Source organism: Oncorhynchus clarkii, unplaced genomic scaffold (genome assembly GCF_045791955.1).
Source record: "Oncorhynchus clarkii lewisi isolate Uvic-CL-2024 unplaced genomic scaffold, UVic_Ocla_1.0 unplaced_contig_6747_pilon_pilon, whole genome shotgun sequence".
NCBI classification, from domain to species: domain Eukaryota; kingdom Metazoa; phylum Chordata; class Actinopteri; order Salmoniformes; family Salmonidae; genus Oncorhynchus; species Oncorhynchus clarkii.
The window spans coordinates 59,713-77,667 of NW_027257996.1; the positions used below are offsets into that span (position 1 = coordinate 59,713).

A 17,955-nucleotide genomic window follows, 5' to 3' on the forward strand; every position below is an offset into this window, starting at 1 on the left:
ATATAATATATAACAGTAGTAATATATAATATATAACAGTAGTAATAATAGAACAGTAGTAATATATAATATATAACAGTAGTAATACTATAACAGTAGTAATATATAATATATAACAGTAGTAATAATAGAACAGTAGTAATATATAATATATAACAGTAGTAATAATAGAACAGTAGTAATATATAATATATAACAGTCGTAATACTATAACAGTAGTAATAATATAACAGTAGTAATATATAATATATAACAGTAGTAATAATATAACAGTAGTAATAATATAACAGTAGTAATATATATTATATAACAGTAGTAATATATAATATATAACAGTAGTAATAATATAACAGTAGTAATATATATATATAACAGTAGTAATATATAAGATATAACAGTAGTAATAATAGAACAGTAGTAATATATAATATATAACAGTAGTAATAATAGAACAGTAGTAATATATAATATATAACAGTAGTAATAATAGAACAGTAGTAATATATATTATATAACAGTAGTAATATATATTATATAACAGTAGTAATAATATAACAGTAGTAATATATAATATATAACAGTAGTAATAATAGAACAGTAGTAATATATATTATACAACAGTAGTAATATTATAACAGTAGTAATATATAATATATAACAGTAGCAATAATACATTGATATAACATAATCCTGGGGCAAATACAACATTACAAAGATGGTCACTAATTTGTTCACTCAAATTCCAGATACAAGAGTGAGTAAACATGTGTCCCCTAACCTACCCTGACTAATTACCTAGCCTGGATAATGTTGTCTGACAGCATGACAGAGAAGTGATAACGTTTGGTAAACAAAGATAGAACCCAGCTCTGCGTCTAAAACATGCTGTATGGTCCTTGTGCTGTATTGAATCCTCATACTAAAGGACATGAAACATCAGGACTTCAGCAGGAGGCTACTGGTGCTCTCTGTCCTTTCAACTATCTTTGATTCTCTTAATGCGGTCGAAGTCTGTTCCAACACTATTCTGCCAGGATCTAAAGGTGATGTTTTTCAACCTTCCATCTGCAGGCTCTCTAAAGGATTTTAGAACTATCTGGTGTGTCTCCACAGTACAGCAATCTGTCTGATGTTATGTAAGAGCTTGGGAATTGTCAGGGCTCGGAAAGTAAAACATTTTTGTAAACCTCATCGCAGATGTTGCCATTTTGCCGTTTAATAGATATGTTATGCAAATTCAAATCCTTTTAAATGTAAAGCAAACAAATGATGATCTAAAGCCTGTCTGCACCGTGTTAAACCAGGCGGTTATAATGGAGATAGCATGATCTGTCTGCACCGTGTTAAACCAGGTGGTTATAATGGAGATAGCATGATCTGTCTGCAACGTGTTAAACCAGGCGGTTATAATGGAGATAGCATGATCTGTCTGCAACGTGTTAAACCAGGCGATTATAATGGAGATAGCATGATCTGTCTGCACCGTGTTAAACCAGGCGGTTATAATGGAGATAGCATGATCTGTCTGCACCGTGTTAAACCAGGCGGTTATAATGGAGATAGCATGATCTGTCTGCACCGTGTTAAACCAGGCGGTTATAATGGAGATAGCATGATCTGTCTGCACCGTGTTAAACCAGGCGGTTATAATGGAGATAGCATGATCTGTCTGCAACGTGTTAAACCAGGCGGTTATAATGGAGATAGCATTATCTGTCTGCAACGTGTTAAACCAGGCGGTTATAATGGAGATAGCATGATCTGTCTGCACCGTGTTAAACCAGGCGGTTATAATGGAGATAGCATGATCTGTCTGCACCGTGTTAAACCAGACGGTTATAATGGAGATAGCATGATCTGTCTGCACCGTGTTAAACCAGGTGGTTATAATGGAGATAGCATGATCTGTCTGTACCGTGTTAAACCAGGCGGTTATAATGGAGATAGCATGATCTGTCTGCACCGTGTTAAACCAGGCGGTTATAATGGAGATAGCATGATCTGTCTGCACCGTGTTAAACCAGGCGGTTATAATGGAGATAGCATGATCTGTCTGCAACGTGTTAAACCAGGCGGTTATAATGGAGATAGCATGATCTGTCTGCACCGTGTTAAACCAGGCGGTTATAATGGAGATAGCATGATCTGTCTGCACCGTGTTAAACCAGGCGGTTATAATGGAGATAGCATGATCTGTCTGCACCGTGTTAAACCAGGCATTTATAATGGAGATAGCATGATCTGTCTGCACCATGTTAAACCAGGTGGTTAATTTTTATTTTAAAATCTTTTATTTTACCTTTATTTAACTAGGCAAGTCAGTTAAGAACACATTCTTATTTACAATGACGGCCTACAACGGCCAAACCCGGACGACGCTGGGCCAATTGTACGCCGCCCTATGAGACTCCCAGTCACGGCCTGTTGTGATACAGCCTGGTTAATGGAGATAGCATGCCTTGGTTGCTGTTTTGTTGTTTCACTACAACAGTAGCTTGTTTCCTACAGAAACCATGATGTTACAAGTAAACAATGTGTTTTTATTTTATTTTACTACAACAGTAGCTTGTTTCCTACAGAGACCCTGCTGGTATTAAACAATAACCATGTGTTGAAATAGTACCGTCACTTCCATCTCCTTTATTGGGGCAACAGCCTTAAGACATGGTTGGTATGAGAGGCTGCTACTGTTGTAGTGTTGTGCAGTATTAACACGGTGTTGGCTGTGTAGGTTGGACTATAACTAACACCTTTAGACAATAGAGGTAATACTTATTTGGGGATTTTAGGAGGAGTATATACTGTGTGTCATGAGTAATTTATACACAAGGAAATGTTTCATTTTGTTTTGCGTGCTATTGCTAGCGCCAGAGAAGTGGCCACTATGACTGTCTGGCTGACTGTCTGTATTGAAACAGCTGCTTCACAATAGAGGAGTTTATTTAGATAAGACCCATCCCAAACAGCAGTGTCTATATGGACTGAGAAAGAAGGGCTATGGTTTGTCTTGAAGTCAGTGAACCTGTAAACCAGGCACAGAAAAGCCAAGGCCCTACTGAGTCAGGTTTCCTCAGGTCAAATGGGAGCATTTTCAGTCCACTGAACAAACCTCTGTCTCTATTGCCGGGTCTCTTCTCTCTGTAGTTTGCTTGACATATTTATTGCATTGTCATAAAATGGGTTCTATGCTTTTTCTTCCCCTCATTGTGATTGGTCCCTGAGTTCATAGGAGGCCATTTTGAAATGTATAAAAGCATCAACGTTTTTTTTTTTTCGGCCAAAAGCCAAATACATTGGTTTTACGTGCAACAATAAAGAAGCTTTTTTAAATGTACTTCCGTTGGCCTCCCAAGAGTTGCTGAATCTCCTCTTAACGTTTCTTCCTCTCCTAACAGGAGACCTGGGTGAAGGGGGAGGCGAGGGAGACCAGGGACGGCTGGGAAAGACCGGCCCACCAGGACTACTAGGTTCCTCCTTTTATATATCTTTTAATTGGTTTAATATTCAAATACATGAATCATTGAGGAATTAAAAGGAAGTGGTATAAAAGCCAGAGAGTTGATTCAACTTTCCGGCATGTTCTTACTGATCCTTTTTTAAATCGTTTTTTAAATTGTTGTCTTGACGGTTTTAAACAGAGTATCTAAACAGAGTTTGTTAAGTGTCTAAGTGAGCTGAGGTGTTTTGTATACTCCCACGCGTAGTGGTTTAAAGTACTGAAGTAAAAATACTTTAAAGTACTACTTATGTCGTTTTGGGGGTATCTGTACTTTACTATTTATAATTTTGACAAACTTTAACTTTTATTTCACTCACTTCCTGAAGAAAATTTAACTCCATGCATTTTCCCTGACACCCAAAAGTACTCGTTACATTTTTTATGCTTAGCAGGACAGGAAAATGGTCCAATTCACACACTTATCAAAAAAATATCCATAGTCATTCCCACTTCCTCTGATCTGGCAGACTCACTAAAGACAAATGCTTTGTTTTTATATTAAGGTATCTTTACTTTTACTCAAGTATGACACATTTTCCACCACTGCCCACCGCAGAGTAAGTCCCCAGAGTTCAAGGTATGTAAACCTCCTCAGTTCAAGGTAAATGCCTATATAAGCACTCAATAATCTAGACTCAAAAGCAGAACAGACTAGCTATCCCCCCAGTCTTTCTAGATTCAGAAGCAGCACGGTGTCTGACTCTGACGTGAGTGAGGTCTGATTGGCACCGGCAGTGAGCTGAGTTACAATGGAGTAGCCTGGGCCAGACCAGCCAGCCTCCGTGAGCCTGACTTTCTGCTTTTCCTTGAAGGAAGTCACATCAGAGCAGACGTGTTAATTGCTGCTGCAGTATGGCGGCCAGCGGTCGGCGGGAGCACCATATATGTTCTGTGGGAGGTGGACGTAGGAGACAAGGAGGCAGGGTCAGGCACTAAATGAACTTCTGGCTGGCCTCTTTCACAAACACACACCTCTATCATCGGACCAACAGACAGAGACAAATGCCAGCCAGGACCGTTGGGAGTCATTTCCCCCCCAAAAAAGAAAGAACAAAGAAAGCAAACTTGTTGACTTGTTTTTTCAACTTCACCCCACAGTGGATAACAAAACTAACAATGTTGGTTTCCTATATAGGTTTGTTGTTAGGTTGGATTTGATGTATGTTCACCATAACGTAATGCTTTATAAATCCATTACATGACATTACAGTAAATACTCAACTTGATCAAAGTTTCCTTTGCAGGTCATTTACTAAGAGATGTTAGAGTAACTTTAAAATGTAAATGGGGCTTAAAGAGGGTTACTAACCATCAATGTGAGTTTAAAGTATCCACTGCACATACTACTGTCGTTGATTAAGCTAAGACTGACTGAAGCCAAATTTGTGATTGCCTTTAATTTTACATTGCATGAAAGGATCACTAAACTAAAACGCATCACAAATGGTGCCATATTTTCCTTAAATAATACAGTACTTTTGACGAGGACCCATACGGCTCTGGTCAAAAGCAGTGCACTGTGTAGGTATTTGGGAATAGGGTGTCATTAAACTAAAGTTTTCTCAGAACCTTTCCTGAGCATCAGTTGCTGGTGCCTTCAGCACCTGGGAGAAGGAGAGTCATTAGACAAGTTACAACGGTTGGCCTTTGAAAAGGGGGAAGTGAAATGAGAGAATGACATCTTGAACTTCTGACTGCCGGTTAAACTTAGGCAATATCAGTGAGAAAATGTCAATAATCAGACCTGTATCGGTAGTGGATAATTAATCAATAATCAGACCTGTATAGGTAGTGGATAATTAATCAATAATCAGACCTGTATCGGTAGTGGATAATTAATCAATAATCAGACCTGTATCGGTAGTGGATAATTAATCAATAATCAGACCTGTATCTGAGGTGAGGTGCAAGAGGCAGTGCTATATCACGACTACAGTCACAGCAGGCTCGATGCGATAAGCCACTGCCTTGTGTGCCACTGCCTTGTGTGCCTAATTCTTACCAACATATTTAAAATAACAATGGTTACATATTTTCATTAAAAAACGTTATTTGGATAAATCATTACATACAATTGAATGATTCCACCAGATTAATCTGGGTGTTAGTTATTAGGTGTTAGTTATTTTGGTCATGTTGCTACAGACCTGACCCAGTTGTAAATGATTTTTGCATAGTTGCTATGCAACAGGACTGGTCATCCGTTCTCGTCACTTGCTCTAGATAGCTAACCAACTTCAGCTAACTCAGTCACGTCAAAACATTGAACCTTGAATAACAGTACACAAACTGCATTTCCGTTTGTTTGAGCTTCTTTTTTTTCTATTGGCATTTACTTGGCTATGTCCATGATACTGACGTTGATGTGTGATTTCGACTGTCTCAGAAAAAGTTGTCTGTGCACCGTTCACCGTATGGTACTACAGAGATCTAAATTCAAAAGTTGAACACTGTTTCCCGAGGTCTGACAGGCAGACAGCGAGGCTTATATTATCCCCCGCTCTACCAAACTAAATGCTAGGCTGGAAGCAAGGGCAAATCAGGTGCGAGTTGGGATAAATACAAGAAATGATTCGGCCAGCAACACGATCATCATAGTCTTATGGAGGCACAGGGATACTTCTCAGAGGGAAGCGTTATCAGGCATAGGTGTGTCTGTCACCGCCAATACAAGACGGCTCGTCCAATCAGCATCCAGGATCCAAACAACCAGTTTATAATGACCGTTCCTGACTAAATCAAACAATCTCTTCACGTTCAGCCTATCATTTGAAATGTCCCACCTGCTAGAAATGAAAGCAGACACCATAATGATGATGTTCCATGTTGAGAAATGTTTCCGTGTGTTAGGATTTTTCCATTTAAAAAATTCAGTCAGCTGAAATTATGCTAAAACATGATGATGACTAAAATACTTGAGCTGTACATATGCTAGGTTGTAAAAACCCCAAAGTAGGTCTAATTTGGAAAAACACCATACGATCTCACAACCTGGAGAAAAAACCAACGCTTTATACAATCTGTGAAGATACAAAATAATTACAATTCAATCCAAATGAGCATGGCTGAAATACATTGTGAAAAACAATATTGACTGGTGCTAGACGGTTCATGTGTGGTACAGGCTTTTGGGAAGGGGGTCCTGCATCAGTTATTATTTCAACTACTATCCATTTGCAGGTGAGTACTCATTTTGATACTCATTTTGATCCTGGCAGAGCGGCTCTGGCATAAAAAGCAGATGTCCCAATCCGTCTCTCTCAATTCAATTTAAGGGCTTTATTGGCACGGGACAAATATGTTTACATTACATTGCCAAAGCAAGTGAAGTAGATAATAAACAAAAGTGAAATAAACAATAAAAATTAACATTAAACATTACACTCACAAAAGTTCTAAAAGAATAAAGACATTTCAAACGTCACATTATGTCTATATACAGTGTTGTAATGATGTGCAAATAGTTAAAGTACAAAAGGGAAAATAAATAAACATAAATATGGGTTGTATTTACAATGGTGTTTGTTCTTCACTGGTTGCCCTTTTCTTGTGGCAACAGGTCACACATCTTGCTGCTGTGATGGCAAACTGTGGTATTTCACCCAGTAGATATGGGAGTTTATCAAAATTGGGTTTGTTTTTCAAATTCTTTGTGGATCTGTGTAATCTGAGGGAACTATGTGTCTCTTAAATGGTTATACATTTGGCAGGAGGTTAGGAAGTGCAGCTCAGTTTCCACCTCATTTTGTGGGCAGTGAGCACATAGCCTGTCTTCTCTTGAGAGCCAGGTCTGTCTACGGCGGCCTGTTTCAATAGCAAGGCTATGCTCACTGAGTCTGTACATAGTCAAAGCTTTCCTTAAAGTTGGGTCAGTCACGGTGGTCAAGTATTCTGCCGCTGTGAACTCTCTGTTTAGGGCCAAATAGCATTCTAGTTTGCACTGTTTATTTCCATGTGTCAAGTAATTATCTTTTTGTTTTCTCACGATTTGGTTGGGTCTAATTTGGTTGGGTCTCTCTCTCCCCCTAGCTCTCTCTCTCTCTCCCCCCTCTTCCTCTCCCCCTATTTCTCTTTCTCCACCCTCTCCCCCTCTCACTCTCCCCCTCACTCCCCCTTTCTCTCCCTCTCCCCCTATTTCTCTTTCTCCACCCTCTCCCCCTCTCACTCTCCCCCTCACTCCCCCTTTCTCTCCCCCTCTCTCCCCTTTCTCTCTCTCTCTCTCTCTCTCTCTCTCTCTCTCTACCTTCTCTCTCCTCCCATTTTTCTCCCCCCTCTCTCCCTCCCCCTCCCTCTCCCCCCTCTCACTCTCCCCCTCCTTCTCTCTCCCCATTTCTCTCTCCCCCTCTCCCTCCTCTCTCTCTCTGGCCTTTAGTTTCTCTCTTTAAATTCCATCAGTAGCCTAACTGCCATACAAAACCATAAGAAAACAGCAATAAAGAAACAGACCTAAAAAAATAAACTCTCTCTACCTATTTACAATTTCTTTTTGGTCTGGCAGTTCACCAGTCTTCTCCTACCCTCTGTCTCAGGTCTGACAGTTCACCAGTCTTCTCCTACCCTCTGTTTCAGGTCTGGCAGTTCACCAGTCTTCTCCTACCCTCTGTCTCAGGTCTGACAGTTCACCAGTCTTCTCCTACCCTCTGTCTCAGGTCTGGCAGTTCACCAGTCTTCTCCTACCCTCTGTCTCAGGTCTGACAGTTCACCAGTCTTCTCCTACCCTCTGTCTCAGGTCTGACAGTTCACCAGTCTTCTCCTACCCTCTGTCTCAGGTCTGGCAGTTCACCAGTCTTCTCCTACCCTCTGTCTCAGGTCTGACAGTTCACCAGTCTTCTCCTACCCTCTGTCTCAGGTCTGACAGTTCACCAGTCTTCTCCTACCCTCTGTCTCAGGTCTGGCAGTTCACCAGTCTTCTCCTACCCTCTGTCTCAGGTCTGACAGTTCACCAGTCTTCTCCTACCCTCTGTCTCAGGTCTGACAGTTCACCAGTCTTCTCCTACCCTCTGTCTCAGGTCTGGCAGTTCACCAGTCTTCTCCTACCCTCTGTCTCAGGTCTGACAGTTCACCAGTCTTCTCCTACCCTCTGTCTCAGGTCTGGCAGTTCACCAGTCTTCTCCTACCCTCTGTCTCAGGTCTGGCAGTTCACCAGTCTTCTCCAACCCTCTGTCTCAGGTCTGGCAGTACACCAGTCTCCTCCTACCCTCTGTCTCAGGTCTGACAGTTCACCAGTCTTCTCCTACCCTCTGTCTCAGGTCTGGCAGTTCACCAGTCTTCTCCTACCCTCTGTCTCAGGTCTGGCAGTTCACCAGTCTTCTCCTACCCTCTGTCTCAGGTCTGACAGTTCACCAGTCTTTTCCTACCCTCTGTCTCAGGTCTGGCAGTTCACCAGTCTTCTCCTACCCTCTGTCTCAGGTCTGACAGTTCACCAGTCTTCTCCTACCCTCTGTCTCAGGTCTGACAGGGGAGCTCGGAGATAAAGGAGAGCAGGGCCGGACGGGGAAGATGGGTCCTGCTGGAGACAAAGGTAATCATTTAGTAATCAGACTGGGAAATATTCTGCTGACGGAGAAGAAAGCTGTTCTGGCTGCATCTCAGGCCAATGATACAGAGGCCGTGTCTCTACTGACACCCTGTTCAGCCATAGGACTGGTTAAAAGTAGTGCACTACTACCCATAGGGCTGGTCGAAAGTAGTGCACTACTACCCATAGGGCTGGTCGAAATTAGTGCTCTACTACCCATAGGGCTGGTCGAAAGTAGTGATACAGAGGCCGTGTCTCTACTGACACCCCATTCAGCCATAGGACTGGTTAAAAGTAGTGCACTACTACCCATAGGGCTGGTCAAAAGTAGTGCACTACTACCCATAGGGCTGGTCGAAAGTAGTGCACTACTACCCATAGGGCTGGTCGAAAGTAATGCACTACTACCCATAGGGCTGGTCGAAAGTAGTGCACTACTACCCATAGGGCTGGTCGAAAGTAGTGATACAGAGGCCGTGTCTCTACTGACACCCCATTCAGCCATAGGACTGGTTAAAAGTAGTGCACTACTACCCATAGGGCTGGTCAAAAGTAGTGCACTACTACCCATAGGGCTGGTCGAAAGTAGTGCACTACTACCCATAGGGCTGGTCGAAAGTAATGCACTACTACCCATAGGGCTGGTCGAAAGTAGTGCACTACTACCCATAGGGCTGGTCGAAAGTAGTGCACTACTACCCATAGGGCTGGTGGAAAGTAGTGCACTACTACCCATAGGACTGGTTGAAAGTAGTGCACTACTACCCATAGGGCTGGTTAAAAGTAGTGCACTATACAGGGAATAGGGTGCCCTTTAGGGCTTAGCCACAGAGACACACTGCCAGACCCAAACTACCTGGGAGAGACCTTCATCAAGTTTGTTTTACATAAACAGGTACTTGTTTAGTTTTTATCCAATGTATTCAGCCTCTCTTCCCATTGAACCCTTCAACTCGGGTCGTTGATGCATCTGTTAGACAGACCTGGGTTCAAATACTATTTGAAATCTTTCCATTCTTTGATCATTTGCTCTAGCCTGGCCTGCCTGTAGTATCAGACAGACAGGGGTTACAGTGCTCTAGCCTGCCTGTAGTATCAGACAGACAGGGGTTACAGTGCTCTGGCCTGCCTGTAGTATCAGACAGACAGGGTTACAGTGCTCTAGCCTGGCCTGCCTGTAGTATCAGACAGACAGGGGTTACAGTGCTCTAGCCTGCCTGTAGTATCAGACAGACAGGGGTTACAGTGCTCTAGCCTGGCCTGCCTGTAGTATCAGACAGACAGGGGTTACAGTGCTCTAGCCTGCCTGTAGTATCAGACAGACAGGGTTACAGTGTTGGGACTATTCTATCGGTCTATTTAGCCAGGCAAGCTCAATCAAGCACAGATAAAGGATTCGCCTACCTGCCTTTGTGCCCTTGAGCAAGGCACCTAACCCCCCACAACAGCTCCCCAGGTGCCCAGTGTGGCACCCCCCACCCCTCCTATAAAAACGGTATGTGTGTGTGTGTGTCTTTCTGAGGGGTTAAATCAGAATTCAGAGTTCGGTTGGACCTCGTGTGCAATTGACCAATAAAGTGATGTTACTGTTCATAGTATTTGTCACGGCCGTTGAATGAAGAGGACCAAGGTGCAGCGTGGTGAGCGTACATATTATCTTTATTAGAAAACACGCTGAACAAAACAATAAACACTACCAAACACTACCAAACACTACCAAACACTACCAAACACTACCAAACAAACCGTGAAGCTAAAGGCTCTGTGCCATAAACAAAGTCAACTTCCCACAAACACAGGTGGGAAAAAGGGCTACCTAAGTATGGTTCTCAATCAGAGACAACGATAGACAGCTGTCCCTGATAGAGAACCCTACCCGGCCAAAACATAGAGATAAAAATAATAGAACATAGAATACCCACCCCAAATCACACCCTGACCAAGCCAAAATAGAGACATAAACAGGATGTCTAAGGTCAGGGCGTGACAGTATTAGTATCAAACAGTATTTGAACTCAGGTCTGCTAGTAGAGAGTTATTTTCCACGGTCGTCAATGTGATCAGCTTGGAAGGGCTCATATTTAGGTGTCAGGAACATGTTTACTGAGAGCTCAACCATTATGTCCTGTGTGAAACCCTGTGTACATCCCAAATGCAATCTATTCCCTATATAGTGCACTACTTTCTACCAGAGCCTGGTTAACACTAGTGCACTACTTTCTATCAGAGCCTGGTCAACAGTAGTGCACTACTTTCTATCAGAGCCTGGTTAACAGTAGTGCACTACTTTCTACCAGAGCCTGGTTAACAGTAGTGCACTACTTTCTATCAGAGCCTGGTCAACAGTAGTGCACTACTTTCTATCAGAGCCTGGTCAACAGTAGTGCACTACTTTCTATCAGAGCCTGGTTAACAAGAGTCTGGTCAATCCTGTCTGAAATGTTTTGACAGCACTTCAGAAAGAGTCTGGTCAATCCTGTCTGTAATGCTCTGACAGACCTACAGAAAGAGTCTGGTCAATCCTGTCTGTAATGCTCTGACAGACCTACAGAAAGAGTCTGGTCAATCCTGTCTGAAATGCTCTGACAGACCTACAGAAAGAGTCTGGTCAATCCTGTCTGAAATACTTTGACAGACCTACAGAAAGAGTCTGGTCAATCCTGTCTGAAATGCTTTGACAGAGCTACAGAAAGAGTCTGGTCAATCCTGTCTGAAATACTTTGACAGACCTACAGAAAGAGTCTGGTCAATCCTGTCTGTAATGCTTTGACAGACCTACAGAAAGAGTCTGGCCAATCCTGTCTGTAATGCTTTGACAGACCTACAGAAAGAGTCTGGTCAATCCTGTCTGAAATGCTTTGACAGAGCTACAGAAAGAGTCTGGCCAATCCTGTCTGTAATGCTTTGACAGAGCTACAGAAAGAGTCTGGTCAATCCTGTCTGTAATGCTTCGACAGAGCTACAGAAAGAGTCTGGACAATCCTGTCTGTAATGCTTTGACGTACCTACAGAAAGAGTCTGGTCAATCCTGTCTGAAATGCTTTGACAGAGTTACAGAAAGAGTCTGGTCAATCCTGTCTGTAATGCTTCGACAGAGCTACAGAAAGAGTCTGGTCAATCCTTTCTGAAATGCTTTGACAGAGCTACAGAAAGAGTCTGGTCAATCCTGTCTGTAATGCTTTGACAGACCTACAGAAAGAGTCTGGTCAATCCTGTCTGTAATGCTTTGACAGACCTACAGAAAGAGTATGTTCAATCCTGTCTGAAATGCTTTGACAGACCTACAGAAAGAGTCTGGTCAATCGTGTCTGAAATGCTCTGACAGACGTACAGAAATCCAGACCTCACTTAGCAGGCACATAATGACACTATCAATTTAGTAGGTTAAGTCTTAACAATAATCAAAACATTTCCATATTTGGGTTATATAAAAACACTATGCTGGTACTAACTGTGGCAAAATAAAGGGTATTTCATGAAGCTGTATCAAGTCAAGAGAAAAGCCTTCAAATCAATCTCAGTGAAAATCTCAGATCCTTGAGCTATTTTGTGACACGATAATGTGACACCTACACATTATTGCCCTCCGGTTCCAACTGTCATAAAAACAACCTGTGTTGTGTTGGTAATCTACTTACTTCCCCTAATTTATAAACTGTCAGTTAGGAGATAAAACACCTAGTGTAGAGAGAGGTTGATTCACCTTCCTGTCAGTTAGGCGGTAAAACACCTAGTGTAGAGAGAGGTTGATTCACCTTCCTGTCAGTTAGGAGGTAAAACACCTACTGTAGAGAGAGGTTGATTCACCTTCCTGTCAGTTAGGAGGTAAAACACCTAGTGTAGAGAGAGGTTGATTCACCTTCCTGTCAGTTAGGAGGTAAAACACCTAGTGTAGAGAGAGGTTGATTCACCTTCCTGTCAGTTAGGAGGTAAAACACCTAGTGTAGAGAGAGGTTGATTCTCCTTCCTGTCAGTTAGGAGGTAAAACACCTACTGTAGAGAGAGGTTGATTCTCCTTCCTGTCAGTTAGGAGATAAAACACCTAGTGTAGAGAGAGGTTGATTCTCCTTCCTGTCAGTTAGGAGATAAAACACCTAGTGTAGAGAGAGGTTGATTCTCCTTCCTGTCAGTTAGGAGATAAAACACCTAGTGTAGAGAGAGGTTGATTCTCCTTCCTGTCAGTTAGGAGGTAAAACACCTAGTGTAGAGAGAGGTTGATTCTCCTTCCTGTCAGTTAGGAGGTAAAACACCTACTGTAGAGAGAGGTTGATTCACCTTCCTGTCAGTTAGGAGGTAAAACACCTAGTGTAGAGAGAGGTTGATTCTCCTTCCTGTCAGTTAGGAGGTAAAACACCTACTGTAGAGAGAGGTTGATTCACCTTCCTGTCAGTTAGGAGGTAAAACACCTACTGTAGAGAGAGGTTGATTCACCTTCCTGTCAGTTAGGAGGTAAAACACCTAGTGTAGAGAGAGGTTGATTCTCCTTCCTGTCAGTTAGGAGGTAAAACACCTACTGTAGAGAGAGGTTGATTCACCTTCCTGTCAGTTAGGAGGTAAAACACCTAGTGTAGAGAGAGGTTGATTCACCTTCCTGTCAGTTAGGAGGTAAAACACCTACTGTAGAGAGAGGTTGATTCACCGTCCTGTCAGTTAGGAGGTAAAACACCTAGTGTAGAGAGAGGTTGATTCACCTTCCTGTCAGTTAGGAGATAAAACACCTAGTGTAGAGAGAGGTTGATTCTCCTTCCTGTCAGTTAGGAGGTAAAACACCTAGTGTAGAGAGAGGTTGATTCTCCTTCCTGTCAGTTAGGAGGTAAAACACCTAGTGTAGAGAGAGGTTGATTCTCCTTCCTGTCAGTTAGGAGGTAAAACACCTAGTGTAGAGAGAGGTTGATGCTCCTTCCTGTCAGTTAGGAGGTAAAACACCTAGTGTAGAGAGAGGTTGATTCACCTTCCTGTCAGTTAGGAGATAAAACACCTAGTGTAGAGAGAGGTTGATTCTCCTTCCTGTCAGTTAGGAGGTAAAACACCTAGTGTAGAGAGAGGTTGATTCACCTTCCTGTCAGTTAGGAGATGAAACACCTACTGTAGAGAGAGGTTGATTCTCCTTCCTGTCAGTTAGGAGGTAAAACACCTAGTGTAGAGAGAGGTTGATGCTCCTTCCTGTCAGTTAGGAGGTAAAACACCTACTGTAGAGAGAGGTTGATTCACCTTCCTGTCAGTTAGGAGGTAAAACACCTAGTGTAGAGAGAGGTTGATTCTCCTTCCTGTCAGTTAGGAGGTAAAACACCTACTGTAGAGAGAGGTTGATTCTCCTTCCTGTCAGTTAGGAGGTAAAACACCTAGTGTAGGGAGAGGTTGATTCTCCTTCCTGTCAGTTAGGAGGTAAAACACCTACTGTAGAGAGAGGTTGATTCCCTCTCCTGCCACATCTCTGCTCTATGAAGTGAAGCATTGTGGAGTGCTGCCGTCTAGTGGTGATATCTTACCAGTGCAAATAGTTTTCATGCTGAAGCAGACATCTACTCAACAAAATGTATATGTCTGGTCTCTATCCTCCCTGGACTATGCTGCTGTCCCATATGTGTAGTGTAACTGTACATGTTGTTTCCAGGAGACGCAGGAGATGCAGGAGTTGATGGACCCTCTGGAATGAAAGGGAAAGCAGGTGAGCTAGTTCATTATTTAGCCTCGTTCTTTGTTCATGTATGTTTCCAAACCACTGGATATGTGGGAATTCCTTCATGACTGTTGGAAAAGCATTCCAGGTGAAGCTGGTTGAGAGAATGCCAAGAGTGTGCAAAGCTGTCATCGGGCAAAGGGTTTCTACCTTGAAGAATCTAAAATCTATTTTGATTTGTTAAACACTTTTTGGGGTTACTACATGATTCCATATGTGTTATTTCACAGTTTTAATGTCTTATTCTACAATGTAGAAAATAGTACAAACAAAGAAAAGCCCTTGAATGAGCAGGTTTGTCCAGACTTTTGACTGGTACTGTATGTTTCCAAGTCACTGGAGATAGTACCTCCAAGTCACTGGAGATAGTACATCCAAACCACTGGAGACAGTACCTCCAAACCAATGGGGATAGTACCTCCAAACCAATGGGGATAGTACCTCCAAACCAATGGAGATAGTACCTCCAAGTCACTGGAGATAGTACCTCCAAACCAATGGGGATAGTACCTCCAAACCAATGGGGATAGTACCTCCAAACCAATGGGGATAGTACCTCCAAACCAATGGAGATAGTACCTCCAAGTCACTGGAGATAGTACCTCCAAACCAATGGGGATAGTACCTCCAAGTCACTGGAGATAGTACCTCCAAACCACTGGAGACAGTACCTCCAAGTCACTGGAGATAGTACCTCCAAACCACTGGAGATAGTACATCCAAACCACTGGAGATAGTACCTCCAAGTCACTGGAGATAGTACCTCCAAACCACTGGAGACAGTACCTCCAAGTCACTGGAGATAGTACCTCCAAACCACTGGAGATAGTACATCCAAGTCACTGGAGATAGTACCTCCAAACCACTGGAGACAGTACCTCCAAGTCACTGGAGATAGTACCTCCAAACCACTGGAGACAGTACCTCCAAACCACTGGAGACAGTACCTCCAAACCACTGGAGACAGTACCTCCAAACCACTGGAGATAGTACCTCCAAACCACTGGAGACAGTACCTCCAAGTCACTGGAGATAGTACCTCCAAGTCACTATCATACAATGTTGTGTCTTCACATTCTGGACTGGCCTAGTTACAAAAAGAGATTTCCTGAAAGAGAATGGTGTGTCTTTACATTCTGGACTGGCCTAGTTACAAAAAGAGATTTCCTGAAAGAGAATGTTGTGTCTTCACATTCTGGACTGGCCTAGTTGCAAAAAGAGATTTCCTGAAATAGAATGATGTTTATTGTAAGACACCTGACTACAAGCATGTCTGACAGGGGCAACATGTGACTGTGGGAGGTACAGGAAGGTCGTTGGACAGATGGACATCAATATCAGAAAGCTGAAGAATGCAGTCAAGTTTGTGAAAAATGGTAAGTCATTGTATTCTGCTTAAATCATCATTTCAGGTCAGATCATTAGAAAACAATTCTCAGCCAATGTGTAGCACAACGTAAATCAAACTGGCATTCTACAACACAAAAAAAATATTTTTTTGACTTGGATTGAATAAGGAGTTTTTACTTATATTGAATTGAATGAAGAAGGAGTTTAGACTCCAACTTATTACATCTCATATGTCATATTCAGTCATTCTAGGCATTAAGGAAACGGAGGAGAAATTTTACCTGATTGTGAAAGAGGCCAGAAAGTACCGAGAGGCTCTGATAAACTGTAAGCTGAGGGGGGGTATGCTCGCCATGCCCAAAACAACAGACACCAACACCCTGATAGCAGACTACGTCGCCCAGGCCGGCCTTACCCAGGTCTTCATCGGGCTGCAGGCTGGGCAGAAGGGGGGAGGGCCTGTTTACGCAGACCTGACCCCAGTGAGGAACTATACAGCCTGGGGCCTAGAGGAGCCATCAGGGGCCCCTTCCAACACCAGCTGTGTGAAGATGGTCACCACAGGTATGGCGAGGACATTTTAACATGTACTCACTACGATTGACTAGTCCTACAATCTAATTCTAGATATCAATGAGCAACACTGAAATGGCAGTCTATTCTCTGCCCTATAGAGTGCACTACTCTGGTCAAACGTAGTGCATAAAACTAGGGAATAGGGTGCCACTTTAGACACAGCCAATAAATACATTTGGACTTAGTACCATTTCAGTGTCAAGATATCGGCTGTGTTCCCCTTGCTCAGACGTTGCACGTATCAGCCAATGGTTGCGCGCCACGTCATCGACCGTGCCGTCTTGGTACCAGATTGCTATGACATAATGAATGTAGTCAGCCCGATACTTAAAAAAAATACCTATCCAGGTGTTGTGAGACCTGGAATGCGTCGGCAACGTCTGAGCAAGGGGGGGGGGGGGGGCGCCGCCATCAACACTTCCATTTGGACTAGTCCTCCTGATTGTAATCACCCACAGGCACCTGGAACCAGGTGGAGTGTGACATCACCATGTACTACGTGTGCGAGTTCGAGAAGAGCAGGAGAGGTCTCGCCGCCGTGCTGTGATGTCATCAAGTCGGTGGAAGGTTGTTGACGTGGACATTAGACCTTTATGCTAAGACAGAAACCAGTAGTACTTTAACCTATAGTTAGACATGTAGCCTTACAGTAACTAGACACAGGTCATTGATATAACCTAGCCTATTGATTTTAATGAGAGATAAAAGTTGGTATCCATGGGGGCCTCCCGAGTGGCACAGCGGTCTAAGGCACTGCATCGCAGGGCTAGAGGTGTCACTACAGACCCGGGTTTGATCCCGGGCGGTATCACAACCGGCCGTGACCGGGAGTCCCATAGGGCGGTGCACAATTGGCCCAGTGTCGTCCGGGTTAGGGGAGGGTTTGGCCACGGGGCTATACTTGGCTCATCGCGCTCTAGCGCTCCACCTATAGACTGACCTCGGGTTGTCAGTTGAACGGTGTTTCCTGCGACACATTGGTGCGGCTGACTTCCAGGTTAAGAGGGCGGGTGTTAAGAAGAAGCGTGGTTTGGCGGGTCATGTTTCAGAGGACACATGACTCCACCTTCGCCTCCCGAGCCCGTTGGGGAGTTGCAGTGATGAGACAAGATTAAAATTGGGGAGAAAATGTTTTTTGTTGTTGTTTTTTTAAAAGTTGGTATCCCTTTTGACACTTAAGCCTTTAGTTTTTTGGGGGATAGCATATAAAACCTTCCCCTTTCTGTAATAAAACACAATACAAATCAACCACCTCATTTTGATTGTCCATTTATTCAGATCAGATCAGAACAGGTAAGGTTATGTTTCTAGTGAGCAGTGGCACAGCGGCAA

The 17,955-nt window shown here is 43.1% G+C and overlaps 1 protein-coding gene across 1 annotated transcript; it reads left to right on the forward strand.

The window, feature by feature from the left end:
• Positions 1–888: 888 nt before the first annotated feature.
• Positions 889–17,871, forward strand: LOC139394440 (collectin-10-like). The gene is made up of 7 exons (XM_071142507.1): positions 889–1,043; positions 3,396–3,467; positions 8,949–9,020; positions 14,632–14,685; positions 15,978–16,073; positions 16,291–16,611; positions 17,082–17,871. Exons 1-7 carry the CDS (start codon positions 929–931, stop codon positions 17,168–17,170), a joined length of 819 nt encoding a protein of 272 aa, XP_070998608.1. The 5' UTR covers positions 889–928; the 3' UTR covers positions 17,171–17,871.
• Positions 17,872–17,955: the final 84 nt, after the last annotated feature.

What these genes read in the sequence shown, in the direction of transcription:
- LOC139394440 (XM_071142507.1), top strand. Translation starts at nt 929, where the DNA reads ATGAAACATCAGGACTTCAGCAGGAGGCTACTGGTGCTCTCTGTCCTT. An exon ending in TATTCTGCCAGGATCTAAAG is followed by an intron (nt 1,044 to 3,395) that starts GTGATGTTTTTC and finishes CTCTCCTAACAG; the next exon opens with GAGACCTGGGTGAAGGGGGA. An exon ending in AGTCAAGTTTGTGAAAAATG is followed by an intron (nt 16,074 to 16,290) that starts GTAAGTCATTGT and finishes TGTCATATTCAG; the next exon opens with TCATTCTAGGCATTAAGGAA.